The 19,521-nt window shown below is 32.9% G+C and overlaps 1 protein-coding gene across 1 annotated transcript in view; it reads left to right on the top strand.

Moving 5' to 3' along the window:
- The window catches only part of PSMD14 (proteasome 26S subunit, non-ATPase 14), a 103,011-nt gene that overhangs the window by 65,132 nt on the left and 18,358 nt on the right, over positions 1-19,521 (top strand). Inside the window, exons 8-9 of the mRNA XM_003266167.4 lie at positions 11,752-11,859; positions 17,112-17,186. Coding sequence (XP_003266215.1) covers positions 11,752-11,859; positions 17,112-17,186 — 183 coding nt within the window. The remainder of the gene's footprint in view (positions 1-11,751; positions 11,860-17,111; positions 17,187-19,521) is intronic.

The following is a 19,521-nucleotide window of genomic DNA, read 5'->3' as shown; positions in this document are numbered from 1 at the left end:
TTCACAATAGTTTGATTTTCTTTTATGGTGACTTGATTATATTTTTATTGAATAATTGCTGTGAGCCAGGTATTGTGAATAACCATTTCAACTTATCTCATTTATTCTTTGTTATAATCCTAAAGATAGACCCTGTTACCATTACATGTTATTAGTGGTTAAAAAAACAAAATCAGGGCCAAGGAGATTGCTTTGCCAAAGTCAGACCATGAGTTAGCAGCAGAACAAAGGTATGAATCCAGTTCTGTAAAATTTCAGGGCTCAGACTTTTTTAATGGCTCTTTAATTCCTTAATATTAAACCATTATGAATGATATATTCAGAGTAACTGCAAAATGCAAAATGAATACCAGAGGTTATTGTGAGGCCATTCCTTAAGTTACTGTGGATAGGTGTCACTCTCTTCAGCATAAGTCAGGGGAAAGAGCTGTACATTTCCTCTCAAGTTCTCCATAGTTTTCTGTAGATATTATGTATTATATATTAATTGATTTTTTAATATGTGCTGTTCCATTAATTTTAAAAAACAATCTAGACAGACTTATTCCTGTTGACTTTTCTGACATCCCTAGGAGTAAACACTGAAATCAACATAAATAATGAAATACACTATATGATAAAGAATCTGTAACCCTCTGCATATTGTACAGTACTATAAATGTTTTAAAATGATACAGGTGAAAATCAATGGTAATTGCATTCATAATTTAAATGGAGAGTAAGCTCACAGAAGTTACCAGTGAGTTCTGCTCTAATCAGTGAAATAGTTTATAAGGTCTGCTTGCAGAATTTAGTTCATTTGTAAAATATACATATTTACATATTTTAAACTTTAGTTCTCAAGTGGCACAGTGGGGACCTCTTGCTGAATGTTTTGTTATCTTGTATACTCAGCCCACAACCAGATCCAGCAGCAAATTTAGAAGTTAATTCAACTTGTAATGTGACTATACTTCTTTCTTGAGGCAAAAAGAATGGTCACTTTGGGCAAAATCATAAAACTAGCATACAACTTAATTAGGATATTGTAATATATTTATTAAAAAGCATTACTGCTTTAGAGAACTCATTTTCCTTGATGGGGTTCCTGTTAGTAAAATGCTCAGTTATTACCAGCTAACTAACTCCTAACAATCATTGTGTCTGTTCTGTGTTTTGAAAACATAAAAAAACGAATGACTAATTATGTCCAAATGTGTCTTCCACTGGTTAGGTTTCCTTGAAACATTTTTATTTAATCTGATCAAAACACTCAATGGACTTTAAAAAATGTGATGTTTATCTAACTGCAGGTCAGCTTATCTGCAGGTATTTCTTAAGTATACCTGATCTGTATGCTAATGATTCTAAGATGCAAAGTGAATTTTAAAAAATGGTCTTTGTCTTCTTTGAGAAGATAAATTATATACATTTAGTGTTAGTAGTGAGCAAGATCTCATTCTGCCAATTATATACTGATAACCTACATTGCATACTGATACAAAATATACTGAAATTGCTTGTTTCTGTAAGTATTAAATTGGTTGCTAAAGACAGAAATAATTCAACAAATACTTATTCAGAATGTTGTATGTGCCAGTATACAATAAAGTATTACTTGTATAACAAACACAGTAAATGCAAATTAAAATTAGAAGAAGGGAGAAATCAGTTGTAGGTTGCACAAAGTAGATAAAGCTTGGGCTGAGCTTTGAGGGGTAGGCAGAACATCACTCAGAAAAGAGGAGCTTGTTCTGCATGGGAAGAATGTAGAAACAATATCATTCCAAGTGGTACTTACCTCTTTGTTCATTCTTTTTTCCACAGATATTAGAATGTAAAATGAGTGGTTTGATTGGTTTTAATTTGTTTAAACAACTAGCATTTTACAAAAGATGGGGCTTTGGAGAATAAATACAAATACGGGAAGAAAGTTAGGGAATGTGGCCAGGTACCATGGCTCACATCTGTAATCCCAGCACTTTGGGGGGTCAAAGTGAGTGGATCGCTAGAGCCCAGGAGTTTGAAATGAGCCTGTGCAACATGATGAAACTCCGTCTCTAATTTTTAAAAAAATTAAAAAGTTGTGAATGAATGTTGTAAGATCATACCCTTTATTTTCAGATATCTAGAAGGTTGTGTCTTTTCTTTCAGGGGTGGGTAGCAAATATTTTACTTTTCCAAGAAATTTTATATTAGAAAGTTTTAAGATGGTGAAGGTTTTTAAGTACTCGGTTTACTCAAATAGTAGTCTTGTTTTGACCTTCTTATTTTATATATCTATGTGTATATATATAATATATATAATATGTAATACATATATATGTATTATATATATTATATATATTATATATGTAATACATATATATGTATTATATATATTATATATATAATATATATAATACATATATTATATATATAATATATGTATACTCTGTCTCTCTCTCTCATATAGAGAGAGAGGACATAGAGTAATGAAGAATACAGACTTAGGGGTCAGGCCTGCATTAAAATCCCCATTTTTATCTCCTCTTTACAGTGTGACCTTGAACAAGCCTTACCTAATTTTCTTGAGCTTCAGATTTTTCATCTATATAACAGGAATCTTAGTACCTATTTCATAGCATTATGACTATCACGAGGTAATATATGTAGAGATTAGAGTACACATGTCATATTAGGAGGTGTGCAATAAATGATACTTTATTCTGAAGATTAACATAATTCGTACTTAAAAGGATCAAGAACTAGAATATTAAAAAAATAGAATGTGAATGTTTCTGCAAGTTTTGATAAGAACAAGCCCATAAATTAATCTCTAATTTGCTACATTTAGGAATATGGTAATGACTATAAAAGAAATGAAGACTTCCCTTCTTATATTTTGTGCATGCTAACTAATCCAGGAATACTCTTCTGATTGGCCAACTTTTATTTAGCACTTACCATTTTCTAAGATGTTTTCCTTGGGCATGCTGATGAAAAGGAAGTGAATATATTACTTTGAAACTTGGGCCTATGAGGTGATTAATGTATTGCACTTAACCATTTTGTATTTTATTCATCTGTCTGTGTTGTCTTCCCCACAAAAGTGAGACTTCTTTGAGGAGAGATACCAATTCATATCTTGGAATTTAGTGTGTTGCAATAGTTTTTTAATAAATGTTTATAAAATAAAATCGAGGAATGAATTTGCGTCAGTGTTCAGCCATTACCAATTCTATTTTTTTAGCTTTTAGCATATCCAAAAAACTGCAGTTAATTTTGTGACATTTATTAATTTTTTATATGTCAGCATAGAGTCGTATATTAAATGACTGGAACGTGTGATTGACAAGGTCAGTTAGCCAGTTTACTCATGGACATTATCCTTGATCAGTTTGAACCCTGTAAAATTAGAGCTAGAGTTCAAGTTTAATAGTCATTTGTCTGCTAAAAGTAGGAAAAGATATTTAGCGTAGCTGCTATATTTGTAAGATTATTTTTTGATCAGTATTCCACGAGTGTTAGCTAGGGCTGGGTAGTCCTAATCATAAATTGTACACACCCCTTTTCTTTGTCTAGTTTTCCAGGTGGAAAAAGAAAAATAGGAAATAGAATACATAAAAAAATCTATTTCCATTCCTGACATAGCTCTGTGAGCATACCCTTCCAAGGTATTCTTGGAACAAGTTTTGTTACTGTATTATCTTTTGTTTGCTTCCTGTCTTTCACTCTTATTATCAGTTCGAAGTTTTATAACACTCTCAGATCTTGTGAGGACACCTAAGAAAATATTATAGGTACTAATTTGCGTATAACATGTAATAGTTTATCACATTTATTTAGCTGATATAAAAAATTGTCAGCTAGGTATGTAGAAATAATTTTACTTTTAAAATTCTAAGAGCATAAGTCGTATATAGAGGTAAGAGTTCCTATGGAGTTCTTTTAACCTGGAGCTTCTATATTAATAATATAATCTCTGAGCTAATTTGTTATGCTTTACTACTTGCTGTGCATTTTGAATGATGTAATGTGCTTCAAATTAGTTTGAATCCAACTGTTTCCGTAAAAATACATCATTCATTACCTGTAAGAATATTATTTATTGACTCTCACTTCTTGAATGCTTTTCTGTCTGTAGTCATCTAATTATCCCTGGTCATTGGTTCAGCAGACACTTGTTGATCACTACTTTGTGCCAAGAGTACATTGGAGTTATGGAGAAGAATACGATCTGCTCCCTGTCCTTAATGCCAGTTTTGTACCAGCAAGTGGAAATGTGGAAACTATGACTTTGATTGAGAGGCTTTTTCAGAACCCATATATTTTAATTTTTAAAGATTACATTCTAGATGTGACATTAGCCATTGTTAGTTGTGAGGATATTTCTGGACCTGGGACTTAGTTTTGTCAAGTTTAATGTCTTCTTGTCATTGTAATTTTCTTAAGAGGGTAAAAATGAAGTGGTAAATTTTCTTCAAAGTCATAATTGATCTCTCAGTTGTGAGTTTTAGGCTACTAATAAGCTGATTAACAGATGCTTACAGCCACGTTTCACTTTCCAGATAGTTTTACCATATGTAGTTTTAAATCCAAATTAAATACATGTCAGTGCTCTATCAGTTTCTCAGTTTAGCATGTCACAAAAAAGTATTTCATGAACTCAGAACTGAGCAGTGATAAGTAAGGACTATATTGTTAACAAGCTACTGATTAGATTTTGTTTATAGATAATGGATATTTTTCTTTTCTTTTCCTTTAAGGAAAAATAAACATAAGTGGTAAAAATTTCTATAGCATAGTAACCAAAAGTGCTTTTTTTTTGAGGTTTTCATTTCAATAGATATCTATTTTGCACTGTATTTTGTGTGCCACTTACTCTGTTACAGAATGGATATTCAGTGACGAATGAGACACAAACCTTGCTGTTGAGTATAACTTAACCTAGTAGTAGTTGTTTCTTGGTTTTGTGTCAGGACAGCTATTATAACAAACAGCTTTATGATGTAGAGTACTGGCTTTGGCATGCTGTATAGGTACAAATCATAGTGATATCATTTACTGGTTGTGTCATTTCATTTAATTGATTTAAATTCTCTACACTGCAGTTTCCTCATCCATAAATTGATAATATTAATACCTACACTTGGTTGTTGAGAGGATTAGCAAGATAATTTCTATATAGTATTTAATTGATAAGCAAAATAAAAATACACAAAAGTGATACACAGCAAAGTAATTGGCCTTTACATATTTTTCCTACTACAATGCCTTTGCCTATTGAGAGATAGTATTCCAGTGGATATACTTTGTATTTTTCTTTGAATGTGGTGTTACAGCACAAGCAATGTATATAGGTCCTTTAATCTCATCCACATGCTGTACTGCCATGCTAACAAAGTTGAGCCCATCTTTGTTCTCTAGGGCCTTTTATTCCTGTGCTTTATATGGAATTGCCAACAGGCAAACCAGTTGTTTTAATTTTTCCACTAGAAAGGGATCTGAAGTCACTGGTTCCATTTTATGTAGGCTGAGTAGCCACTAGATAGAATTGACACTCTTAAGTTGATATCAGACTAGTGACCCATAGGTGATAGTCTCTTGTAGCTTAGTAGTAGTCCCCTGAGGAGTTCAATTTTAAGCTCACTGTTTATTTGTCACTTGTGAGTCTAGAAACACTGATCATGCAGGAGTAGTATCAAGATTTTAGGCATATTCAGTCATTTTTAAAAGACAGATAATAACCTTCAGTACAACTATACACTTTCTTACTGTAATTAGGAATTTCCCTAAGGAAATACATCTTAAAGTGTCACTCTAGTTTCCTATTTTTTTTTATATGTCAGGTGTCTCTTGATGCAAAATTTATAGTTATAACTTGATTTTTAGGGTAACTTTTTTCCAATTTTAACACTCTTCATGATAGCAGTCCTCTGCTTTGTTAACTGTATCAGTTTGGGTCTTCTGTGGATCAGATGCCAAAATGAAATTAGACATGCAAGAGATTTATTGGGGGAGACACCCATGTTGGAGAAAGGGGAGAGCCTTCAGACAGCAGTGAAGGTTTGACCCTGCAAAGGAGAAAGTGAAGGTAGATTGGGTAGAAGAGCCACAGACTACAGCTAGTGCTCAGAAAATTTCAGCCAGGCTGCTGGGGAGTCCTTGAGCCAAAATTAGCCTTTGGAGGAATCCCTTATTTGGCAGGAATGGCTAGGTTCTAGTACCACTGCTGTGTTCAGTTGTTGGCTGGGAGCTGCCCAGGAGAACTATGACCTGGTGTGAATGCCCAGTGGATCCAAAGATGTAAAAGCTGGAGGTTGTGATTCAGTCATGCGCTCCACAGCAGGTTCTGTTGAAAGATCTGAGCTGGGCAACTCCATCAGTGCCACAGTTAGTAACACTGAAAACTATTGTGGCAGAAACACATATATTATTTTATTACCAAGTCTATGAGGCATCGTCATTCATGAGCAAATGGAGAAATTGAAGGGTTAAATAACTTGTTTGAGGTCCCTTAGCTAGTAAGTGATAGACCCAGAATTCTAACTTAGGCAGGATTGACTCCAGAGTGCCTCAAGCATTTAAACCTCTACACCATACTGACTACATGCATATGTTGAAAAAAATTCTGTGAAACTTTATTTTTATTATAACTTAAGTAAATTCTTTTCCCAGTGTTTCATGAATCTAAAAATGTCTAATTACCTTTTACCATACTAGTTTCTAAAGATCGATTTGTTTTCATTAAAGCATATATGTTCAAAACTTGTGGATTTACTCTTTGAATTTTGATGCATGTCTTCACTTGTCAAAAAAAGTAAATTATGCAAGTTACACCCCATCCCCCTTTTCTCCCAATATACTGAAGTTGTACTACAGATCTCTAGCTACAGTAAGCAATTCTCCGAGGATGAAGAAAGAAAATGTACATACACATAGGAATTTCTTTTCCAGAGCTAAAATTGACATTTTATAAATAATTTCCGTGTTGCAAACTTGAGACTAAGAAATCACAGCAATTCAGTGATATGCATTTGGCATGAGTCAGTTTTAGTTCTTAGTGCTTTTCATTGGAAATGGCATAAAAAGTAAGATTTCTCTGAATTTTTTATGCTATGGGCTTACAAGAGACATAAGATGTTTTTCTCTTATAGATGTCTGGCAGTGCATGGCAGCAGAAGTAACGAAATGGTCACAAACCCCAGCAGTACTTCCCAGGTCACATGCACTCTTAATTTTTAAAGAATCTAGAAACAACCTAAGCAGTTGATAACAGGTCATTTCTAGGTGATAAAGAGTATTTGATATGGGTTGAGTGTTGCCTTTCTTTCCGCACCTTTCATTTTTATAATCATTTAGAGATTTACTTTATATAGTGATGGTTTTATGTTTTAAAATATGTAATCTAACTAGTAACTGAATTTTTACTTTTTTTCTTTTTAGTGTTTGACATTGATTTTGAGGTCTTAAAATTTTTTTCAAGATTTTAAAAATTATTTCAGTTCACTTATGTTCACCTATATATGAACTGAATAATTTTTATTATATATAATATATAGGTAAACATATATAATGCATATATTATATATATAGTGAGCTGACCTGAGGTTATGGAAGATTCTGATTGTTTCATTTTTAAGCTCAAGAAAATGAATGCATTATAAATTCTTAAAACATTATTTCTACTCTGTGTAAATACCCATAGTCATTGACTGTAATATAAGTGCAACTGGACCAAAGGCAACTACTGAAAAGAGAGAGAAAAAAATTACAGCTACTGCCAGAAGTGTTTGTGTATTTTTCTTTAAAACAGCTTTGTATTAAACTAATTTGAAGAGCTTTGCTTAAAAATAGCTTCCTTCGGATGTAAAAATTGGGAACTATAGATTGGTGCTTTAGAAATTTAGTCTAGTCTTTCAGTGACCTAGCAGTTGATATGAAAACACGAATTTTAAAATAAATAGCATATTGGATGAACTGTATTCTACTCATGAACGAAGCCAAAAAATTATGGATTAAACTGAGTTTTAAGTAATAAACCAGATTCATCATTAAAATGAAATGATAGATCCTTGACCCTTGGGCATGCTTGGAATAAATACGGAACTCAATATTGTTTTTAAAACTATTTTGCTTTTATAATCTAAGACAGATGTACAAAAAACATGCAGTTTTTATTTTGTATTGGCAGCTTCCAAATATTTAGTATCTATTTCCAAGAGTTGCAATTAGTAAAGCAACCATGGTACTGAAATCTGCACATCCCACAAGCTAATTATATTTGCAAGGTCAGAGTGAATACATATTTTCAGAAAAATAAAGGGTTATATAAATATGTGTCTTCTACTTGGCTGTTATATCACAGTTTGTTGATCTGTAGTATAATGTGTACAATTCACAAATTTGTCTGATAACAGAAAGTGGTGTGTGATTGTGTTTATTTTACTAACCAGTATATTCACAGCAATCACTTCCAAATATCTCTCCAGTAAAGATGTGTTAATTACAAAACAGACAAGGTCTTCTATTATATTAAAGCTACTAACAAGAAGACAGCAGGAATCACACATGTAAATAGCATCATCAACCCCTATTTTAGTCCTCTGTTTTGATCTGTGAGTTGCGCATAGACCAAAGGTGCTATTAAAGACTGAGTGTATGAAATAGGCAGCATTATATGAACAAAATTTATTCAACAAGAAAACAGACCTTTAACATGAATTTAACAAGCCTGAGAAATTATAAACTATCATATGCTGCAGATTCATGCAGTGATAATAAACAAAAAAGGAAAGTAAGAGGTTTCCCTAAGCTAGCCAAACTGCTAATGGTTTTGTTATAAGCTGTCTACTGTTGCAGTGACCTCTGAAAAGTCTCAAGGCACTTGTACCAGAAAAAATTAAATGGTCAGGCGGGTGAATAGAAATTCAATGTAGTATGTAGGCCTTCAGCATGGAAAGGAATTTTTCAAAGTCTAGCATCATATTCCTGAAAATATTCTTCATACTTTAGCTCAGAGGTTTTTGTTATTATATATTAAGGAGATAGTTTTTGTGTAAAGTTTTTTGGTTAAATTACTGTTTGAGTTTATAAGATATAAACTGAACTAATTTAATGTCTATATACTTCAAAATGAACTGTTTAGAAAATTCAGAGAGCTGAAAAAAATGGATTATTTCCCCTACCCACCCATACCTTAATTAATTCTTGGGAGTTCTTTGTTCAGTGTGTTATATCTAAGATTTCTGTTCTTAACCATGGAGTGACCATTTTGCTGTCATTCTATTGCATCATGCTGTAAATACACAAACATGGAGAAACGCTTTCAGCTTATACACACCATCGAGTGCTCACTAGGGCTTTTTTTTTTTTTAAATCTTACTGTGGCATAATTAACACCTTTTTCACCCATTGCTCATTAGCGCACTGGACATTAATGAATCTATTTTGATAGGTTGCTCTAAAGGATAAATCCACTTATTTTCACAGCGCAAAAAGCAATTATAAAATTATACAGAAATTAAAATGTAGACTATATTGCCATGTTTATATTTTATTGCATACTAAATCTAATTTTGGTCTGCAGGTTGTTGAACATGTTAGTTTCCTTAAGACAGTTGCTATAGTGATGGCAGCAAATTCCTTTAATCTTAGTGTAAAGTAGTCATTTTCTATAGGCCATCATTGCTACTCAGGAATTGTCAATGAAAGCATGTCATTTTATTAAGTTCTTGAATTTTTCTCCTAGTTTCTAAAGAAAATTTAAAAAATTTGTTTTTAACAGATCATGATATCTACTTAACTGGTATTTTCATTTCCTTTTTATGAAGTTTCACACCTGCTTATAATATTTCAGAGAAATAATATAGACTTCTACAAGTAAAATAGCTGTCTGCTGTTTTAGTTTGAAAGCATTCAATATAAAAAAGTATATAGGAATTTTGTTGTGATATATAATGAAATTTTCTTAATTTTGTAGTAGCGTTTTCTCCCTCTCACAAATGAATTTACTGAAATCTTGAAGTGGACCAAAATGATGCTTTGCTCTTAACTATTGACTGTTAATAGTTAGGGTGGCATTTCTTAATTTTGTATTTAAGTTATATACCTATCTTGGAAAATGGTCACCTTCTTCCTCTTTTGCCAACATTTTAACTATATCTTATTTTATGTTCTTTTTTAGTACGAGTGTGAGAAAATTTTACTTCTATATTTTTAACAATTGTTTGAAGTTATTTATGATAACATCTGACTAAAATATGTCTGATAGTACTTGTTTTTATTGCTTTTTTAAAAAAACAGAATATGTTTAGAAAAAATTTTTAAGTATAAGCAATGTAGGCCATACTTATATATAAACATGAAAGTTAAGTGTGGATTAAGGTTATTGTATAAAAAGAAAAAAGTTTTCACAAACTATTAATTCATGTTCTGGGGATACTTTGCTTTATTTTGATGCAAGAGGAATGAATCTTTGGGAAAATGTTAACTGTTCAAAATAAAAGTAAAATTCAGAGTTGATATTGTAGGCTGAATGAGTAGACAGAAGCTTAGACTGATTCACTTGTCATCATGTTTTAGTCTAGGTTTGTATTTTTTGTTATTGTCTTTGGACCCATCACAGCAATCTTTTACACAGGGTGATTTTCTTTCTTTAAATCTTGTTCTTTAGCATACAGCATACAGTAATACTTATTACAAACAGAATTTTCAGACTTGATTCTATTTGGTTGGCTTAACTATTTTTAATCTCTTAGTATCCTCAAGTAATAATTGTACAAATAAGAACAAATCTAGTTGACACAGCTTTTAAAACATTGATAAATCTTAATCGTTCAGCACTTTTAAAGGCAAAATATAGAAATACTCTGTTACTTACTATATCATCTTGCTTTAAGATTGTTTCATGTGATAAATCTATTGAGTTAAATTCCCTTAAAGTGGCAATCTGTCTTAAAGTCACACGACTTTACATAAAACTTTACAGTGTTGAAAAGCTTTAGCAAGTATGTGATTCTTGTTAATCTCTTTATGTGTAAGAGCTAACAGATGTTATTGTATCATAGAAGAATTTGAAGTATTTCTGTACACACAAAAAGAATATACCTATTGTAATATCTTTACCATGAATTTAGGACCATATCATTCCATACCATGTTCTTGGCTTAAAGCGTGGATGACCTTGGTTTTCTTATATTGTGCCTTTTATACTTGACAGTGGCTTGGACATTTAAGGCCATCAGACAAGGTATAAAGTCTTTCATAGTCACAAGAAGTAAAAGGTATCTGAGTAGAAGAGAATACGTGGGCAAGTGCCTTGGTGGCTGTAATTTTGTTGTCATTTCAAGTACTCTGGTGGTGTAATTGATGTGACAGGGCTGGGCTTTAGATGTGGTCCCTTAACTTGTGCTCACTTTCAGTTTTAGTTTCTCTGTCATTCATTTTGATTAGGTAAAATTTAGGTGACAAACATATGCACACCAGTGAAGGCTGTTTGGTGTAAGTTTAGTAATGACATATTTCAATAATAAAGATGCAAAGTTAATTTTTTTTCTTTACTGCTTCATGAAAATTGCAATAATTGGTGTCACCTTACATTACAAGATAGAGGGTGGTGTGCTGATGGCACAGTCAGCAGGAGGTTCTTTTTTATTAATATTATAATTAAATGATTTTCTGGATATAGTCCAGAAACAGATGCACGTTGATCATGCCTTGTCCACTGTTGCTTGGCATTATCACTTGCTTTTAAAAAAAAAAAATTGACTTGACACCTTATTTTTACAGGTTGTTATTGATGCCTTCAGATTGATCAATGCTAATATGATGGTCTTAGGACATGAACCAAGACAAACAACTTCGAATCTGGGTCACTTAAACAAGCCATCTATCCAGGTATTGCCTATATTTGATAATGTGTTAAAACTCTGTTTTCAATTTTAAAAGCCTGCTATAAGTAGTCTTTTTAAGTTCTAATTCTTAGCATTTTAATTTGCTTGCAAATTAATCTTCTTTTGTTTTAAAAGAGAATTGTGGAAATATTGTTGTAAAAGTTAGATTTGCTCATATGTGAGTCAGTTTTTAATGGGGTCTTTAAATTTTCCTATCATGTTTGAGGACACCCTTTTTGGAAGCATAGTAGATCTTTTATCTTGAAAGCATTCTGGCTTTGCATGGTTAACATTATAGAGAAGGACCAATAGGAGTTTCCGGTGAAGGATGTAACTATTATCATTGCTTGATTAGTAGGTATTTTTCATAGCAGAAAACAGTGGAGAAATTGCTGTATATTTTAAGATATCCCTAGAAATAATTCTTAAATATACTTAAAATGTTCTTTTTTAAAAAACCCACCTTCAAAATAAATCCTATAAAAAACATCCATATGTTACTTGTGATGAGAGTTTATGTCTTGCTTTTTATTGTGATAATCAATTACCACTAATTGCAGTTACTGGTATTCAGACACTTAATATCCTCTTGAGTGATTGTTTTCTTTGTATCATTCACATGCCATGGTGTTTTTATACAAATCTTTATTGTCTGAAAAAATTATTTTAAATGTGTTTTTAAATGCACCACAGTCTGTGTCTATCTAGTTAATTACTTCTCTAAAGATTAATTAAAAGGACAGAAATACCATGTTTGGTTAAGTAGAGTACATAAAACAAAGACATTATAGTAGTTATTGCTGCTCCCTTCTGAAACCTTGCTCTGTCATGAGGTTGTCTTTGGGGAGTTGTGGCTTTGACAGTTAACCATGATTTAAGCCTTGGTTACACTTTGATAACTTTATACTTTTAAATGCTTAATTTTGGGGCAGTCACTCATCCGAAATCTTCATCAAAATTCATGGACTAAACAGACATTATTACTCCATTACTATTAACTATCGGAAAAATGAACTGCAAGTGTTTTGTTTTAAAGGATTGAGGTGTGTTGATTTGAAAAAAAAAAAAATGGAAGTCAAGGAAAACTGCAAAGTATAATGAGTATAAAATAAGCTACCAGTGGTTTTGATTGGGTACAGACAAGCCTGTACTTGCATGTTCCAAGAGAATATATTATTGGACCTGTTTAGCCTGTGATAATGACCTTTCTTATAAACTCCGGTAGTATCATACTGCTTCATTATTTTTTGCAAAAGGTTAAGTAGCATCTCACAAGCCAAGATCATTGTGATTACTACATGGTATGTTTCTGCCAGAAGTTTTTACTAATTGCAAGTCACTCACCACCTGTTGCAGATTTCTTTTTTAAAATTAAAGCACTGCTTTTTAACCTTAAAAATCGACTGTAATCAATATTAATAACGTGTTTTTTCTATACCAGTCCAGTTTGTATTTTTTAATCTTACCTTATAACCTGTAATTTAAAGTGCACCTTATAAAGCAGGTTTCAAACCTGTGTTAAACAACATGTGTATGTAACAACTACGGCATCATTATTTTTCCTTTCATTCTAGTTTGTTTTGCCTTCCAGTTAGAACCTGTAAATATATTTATTTCACAGTTTATATAGCGCCCATCAGAATGACATCTATCTGGGTGCTCTACAGTTTTAAGACAATTTCAATACTAAAACACACAAATGGGACCAAGCCAACAAGTGACAGAGCAAAGCCACACCTTAATACACTTTCTTATTTTTCTAAGACAAGCTAGAAAGCAACCCAGAAGAGCCTGAAGGGAATGGTAATATCTGTAATGGAATTTTATTTTATGTTAGCAGAATCTTTAACTCTGGGATCAGAAGCCTTTCAGAAATGTCATGTCTTTTATTTTGAAGGGGAAGTTGGCTGGTGTTAAGAGGGGCCTTGCTCCTAAACCAGCTTTCAAGTAGTAGGGATAAAAGTCTGATAACAGCCATCAGCTCACATGCTGGTGGTTACTAATGATTTTCTGGTAGAGAAAAATGATTCACTGTAGACTGCTATTTAATAATTTGGGGAAAGTTCAAATATGTTAAGTAAGAAAAGATTATAAAACAATATATTTTATAGATAGTGCCTATATATTTATACCAGGATATTAGCACTGGTTACCTTTGGATGGTAGAATTATGAGATTTTTTTGTCTTTCCTTGTCCATATTTCTTAAATTTTTTACAGTGAAACATACATTGCTTTTAGAAAATGTTATTTTTAAAGTACTACTTGACAGTGTTGAAATAAGCTAAGATACAAAGGTTATTTTCACTTTCATGTTTTATATAATAGAAGCCACTAATAATCCTGATAGAGAGGAGAAAGTATAATGCCTATACTCTAGGCTTTTATATTAATATATGATAATGTATATTATTTTGCACTTGGAACATTTGGCTATTACTTTCAAATGTTTAGAATTGAGAGTTAAGCATTTATTTTAGTAACTAAATTTTTTAAACTATTCCATTATAAACTGTTCAGTGACATTTTGGATTCTTAAATGTCACAGTAAATTTGAAGATTGGTAGTCAGTCTCATGGAAATTTAGTAAATATTGATGTATAGATGCATGTGCTAAGGCTAAGAGCCTCTAAGTATAGTGTTGAGTACAGTTGCATTGTTTAATAGAGTTAAGCTATCTGGGAAACATTGTTTCAGTAATTACTGAACATATAAGTTATAAAACAATTGCACTAGAAAGGAGCCATTGTAGTCATTTAGTACATGAGGAAACCTGAGGCCCATAAAGTTGAGTTGCCCAGGTAATCCCGTGAGGTAATGTAGGAACTAGTACTCATAATCAGATTGCTTCATTCTTTTATATTATCATTGGAAATTTAATTAATTAATTTTGGCATAGATAATATATATACAGTTAAAAAAATTTAAAGTATAAAGTCATTTAGCAAAAACTCTCCTTTCCTCTTTTGCCTTCTGCAACTCAGTTCTCCACTCTAGAGGGAACCACAAAACACATTTTGTTTCTTTTCAGTTATTCTATTTATATTCAAAAAGCTTCATTTTAGAACGTGATTTAAAGGATATCAGTTACCACCGTATTTTCAGTTTATCAATATAAAATAAATTAAGGCAAACAAATTTGTCTTTAGATCCAAGCACACCTTTTTAAGGAGCACGAAAACTTTTAAAAACTTATCAGGAACCCATGAATAGCTTATATATAATCCGTAAGCCGTGTGTTTTATAATGCACCTGCTTTTCCACAGCAGTGAGTGCATAGAGGTAAAATCATAAGTCAGTTGGTTGTGTGTAGTTCTACATGAACCCAAAAAGGACACGGCCGGTTGACTTATGATTTGGTAGGAAGGCACTGGGGGCATACAGCAGGTGAGTAAGTGAAATTGAAAGACTACTTGAGGATATCATTTGATTTAAACTTACCTTTGTTTCGTTATTGTTATACCTGCTGATCTTTCATGCTGTCTGTGTTAGTTTTAATGCTTTTATCTATAAAATGTAATTGAAAATCAAGTAGATTGTGCCTTCAGACACCAGTTAATATTTCATTAGTACAGTTAGTCTCAAAAATATAGGGCCTAGTATCTGTGGGTCCATTAACTGGCTTCTGTATGTATTGGCTACAGCAGTTACTAGCTTTATGACCACCATGTAGGGTTGTGCAATTAGTGAGTGCATTGCGCAAACGTGCTTGGACGAGGGAGCTTCCAGCTCAGCCTCCACTCTCTACAGCCAGACTATGTCTGCTTAGAGGACTGAGCACCTTTTTCTAATTCTCTACTAGGCTGATTCACTTCCTAATGTACACGAATATGAGCACAGATTAAAGGAAGCCCTGATCACTTCTACTTTTTGATCTGTACAGTATAGCATTTTTATGCACTAAAATTTAATTCATTGCTCCTGATGATTATTGAAATGAATAAGGATTTAATATATACTCTTGGTACTTTACAATCAGTCACTGCTTCCTATGGAATTTCATAGCTCACTTTTATAACAGACATTGGTAAAATAAGAATCTATTGTTAAAGTACTCATCTAAAATATTTTAATACTCATTGGAGTGATTTTTGCTAGCAAAGCTTAAAAATTAACATACTGCTTTGTTTCATCCTGATCCTTAAAGTACATAGACTTACTCCAAGAATTTCCTGATATGTATTGTAGCATAGTATGTTAGAAAGAACATAGGCTATGGAATCAGAATGACCTAGGTTCAGATCCCTATCTAGCCTTTTACTAGCTATAAACTTGGACAAATTAATATTTGTGTCTTATTTTTTTTTTTTGTTTTTTTGGTTTTTGTGTGTGTGTGTGTGTGTGTTTTTTTTTTTTTTAGAGATGGGGTCTTGCTATGTTGTCCAGGCTGGTCTTGAACTCTTGGGCTTAAGTGATTCTCCTGCCTCAGCCTCCCAGAGTGCTGGAATTACAGGCTTGAGCCACTGAGCCTGACCCTGCATTTTATTTTCATCTGTCAAAATACAAATTGAATTGCCCTACCTTACAGTACTATGAAGATTAGAAGATGTGTAAAGCAGATACTAACTGCTCATTAAATGTTCTCTTCTTTACCCCTTCTTCCTCTACTTCAGTGACATCTTAAGACCTACATTGTAAAAGTCTATTAGTTAGAGAAGTGGTGGTTATTTTGGTTAGTTTTTCTCTTTAGATTCCTGAGGGTTAACCCCAAAGTCCTTTTTGTTTTTATACTTGTTAAAAATATCCCTAAAGGTTTATTTCTGTACTTTCATGTTTTTCTAGGCTGCCAGAGGGTCCTTTAGGTCCACCAGAGTACTGTGGAACCTCATTTGAACACTTGATGTTGTCAGAGTTAGATATGGGGGCAGTTGTGAATTGATTTCAGGACATTCGGGATTATTGTTTCTTAATAAAGCCATGCCATTAGCTTAAGTTAGATTTAATAAATTATGAATGATTTATAAACTTAGCTTATGATAATCTCAAACCTTATTTCTGACTGAGCAAGGCTACTGAAACTGCTTAATTTGTGCTCTTTCATATCGTGCTTTGAAGAATGTGTAACCCATTCCTCTAAATCTTAGTTTTAAACTTGTAGCTAAGAAAAATACTTTAATTTCATCTTAATTTACTTAAAATAAAATGCCTTTATTAGAGGATGGTACAGGTATTATGTAAGAATATATCAACAGTTTCAAACATTTTTATTAGGGGAAAAATATTAATTTGTCCTTTTTAAAATCATTTATCTATATAGGCATTAATTCATGGACTAAACAGACATTATTACTCCATTACTATTAACTATCGGAAAAATGAACTGGAACAGAAGGTAAGTTTAAATTTTTATCTTATAGGAGGAAAAAAATCTTTTTCAAACCATTTAAACTATTACCTGGTATGTGATTTAAATTCAAATTTTTGACCTCTTTCAGTTTTTCCAAATATTATTCCATTATTGATGAATTGCAGCACAAAATAAAGGAATATTTTATTGGACTATTTAAAGACATATTTTACCTTATTGGTAGGTGCTGAAGTGGGAGAGGAAGTAGGAAATAAATCAAACATTCCACTTTGGTTTTATGATAAATCATAAAAATATTTCTTTAGTTCTGTGATTTTTCTGATTAACTTATCTTCTTCAATAAAAAGGCCTTTTGTAATTAAATTAGTAATATATTGCTCTGTAAATTTGAGAGGAATAACTTAAATTGCAGTTGTGTAGTGCTTTTTGTTTGTTTTAAGAGATAGTAGGGTGTTGCTCTGTCTCCCAGACTAGAGTGCAATGGTGTGATCATGGCACGCTGCAACCTCGAACTTTTAGGCTCAAGGGATCCTCACTCTACAGCCTCCCGAGTAGCTGGGACTATAGGCATGCACCACCACACCTGGCTATTTTTTGGGTGGTGGGTGGGAGGTAGAAACGGATTCTTGCTTTGTTGCTTAGTTTGGTCTTGAGCTCCTGTGCTCAAGTGATCCTCTCACCTCAGCCTTCTAGAGTGCTGCAATCATTAGCATGAGCCATTGCACCCAGCCTAGTGCTTTTAGAAAACATACCATGTTTACTCTAAAGAAAACTAAGCGTGAGTCAAAGGGAAACAGTTATAGGATTTTCAGATAATTTGTACTAGATTCTGATCCCATTTTATACCAGTTTTCAAGTTTGATTAGTTTTTAACATTACCTGACATTTTGATGAATTAGCATTCTCATTTGTTTCTATTTTAGGATTATTTCTAGTACAGTTTTTCTCTCAACTAATGCCAAGTATTTAAATCTGCCTGTTGTTTTTTGATACTACAATCTGAACCACTTTCCCCCTCTTTACTATTACATTAATCATCCACCTAATTAGTTTCTTGTATTTCTCTCTGGGAAAGTTAAAAGCATTTTTTAAAAGAACACTGAGTTTACTGTTGATTGATAGCCTGTAAGTTTTGGTTAGTGAGACCACTCTCAAGTCAGAAAGAGATAAGTAATCAGTAGCAAATAAGATCATTCTATCTAGCCCAAACTGTTTCTCACCAAGGTGTCTTAGAAGGGGATTCTGGTACATGGCAAGTGGCAGATGGAGTGAGCTGGGCTCTCCACGCTTACCCTGTCTTTCAACCAGATCACATCCATTTTTAATCTAATCTATATACTAGGGAGAGGATGTGCAATATAAGATTTTCTTTGAAATAAGAATTCTAATTTTGTTTTTTTAAGTTTGATAAACTAGAGTTTTAAAAGGTCAAATCCACTCATAAATTCATCTGAAGGGCCCAGTGCTTGAGCATGTGATGAGTGAGGGGAGTGGGGGACCACTTCCCCCTTGGCCCGAGGGGATCCTATAATGCTCTCTTCTAATTGCCTGCCTGTGAACCACAGTTTACTTCTGCTGTGATAGATTTAGTTGATTACTTTAAGTATATTTTTAACACTTATTTTTAAGTTTACATGGAATGAGTACAGTCTGTGAAAAATGGCACCATTCAGGGACAAACAAAATTCATTCAGAATATAAATATTTTATCAGACTGATATCTGACACCCATCTACTTGGAAATGTCTAGCTAATTACATCAATTTTTCTTTCTCTTTTTTTGGGGGAGTATCTCATAAACTTAGCCATTTTCCTTGGCAGAAAAAGCAAATATATAAGCACTTACATAAATGACTTAATGTTATATTTATGTTCTTAATAGCTCAGTTTAGCTGTTAAACTGCCTTCTTGGTAACAAAAGCTCTGCCTTTACTCTTATCCAGACAACTTGTTTACTTAACCCCCAGCCTTACTTGAGGGTCGCAAGGGAATCCTTGTCCAGGTATGATAGGAATATCCTGTTGCTTCTTGGGAACTGTCTTTGTTTGCTTTTGAAGTGGAGGGAAATCTAAGTCTCAACACTTAATTATAGGTAGCTGTATAGCATAGGTAGTTGTAGCAGCACCCACATTTCCCAAACATGTATTTTCCAGAACAGTATCAGTGGAGAAGCTAGGAAGGAATCAAAGAAACTGAAATCATCTGTGGAGGGTTTTCCTAATTTTTTTTGGCATACTGTCCTTGTCCCTGGAGCCATGGGAGAAAATGGGAGAATTAGTGATCTTGGAGACAAAGGAAGGGAATGGAGGAGTTTTTTATCTTCAAAAGCCTTATAGGTGATTTTGACAGGCAGCTTATT

This window comes from Nomascus leucogenys, chromosome 17, assembly GCF_006542625.1.
Source record: "Nomascus leucogenys isolate Asia chromosome 17, Asia_NLE_v1, whole genome shotgun sequence".
NCBI classification, from domain to species: domain Eukaryota; kingdom Metazoa; phylum Chordata; class Mammalia; order Primates; family Hylobatidae; genus Nomascus; species Nomascus leucogenys.
The sequence above is the reverse complement of the archived record's forward strand: the minus strand, read 5'-3'. Positions and strand labels throughout refer to the sequence as shown.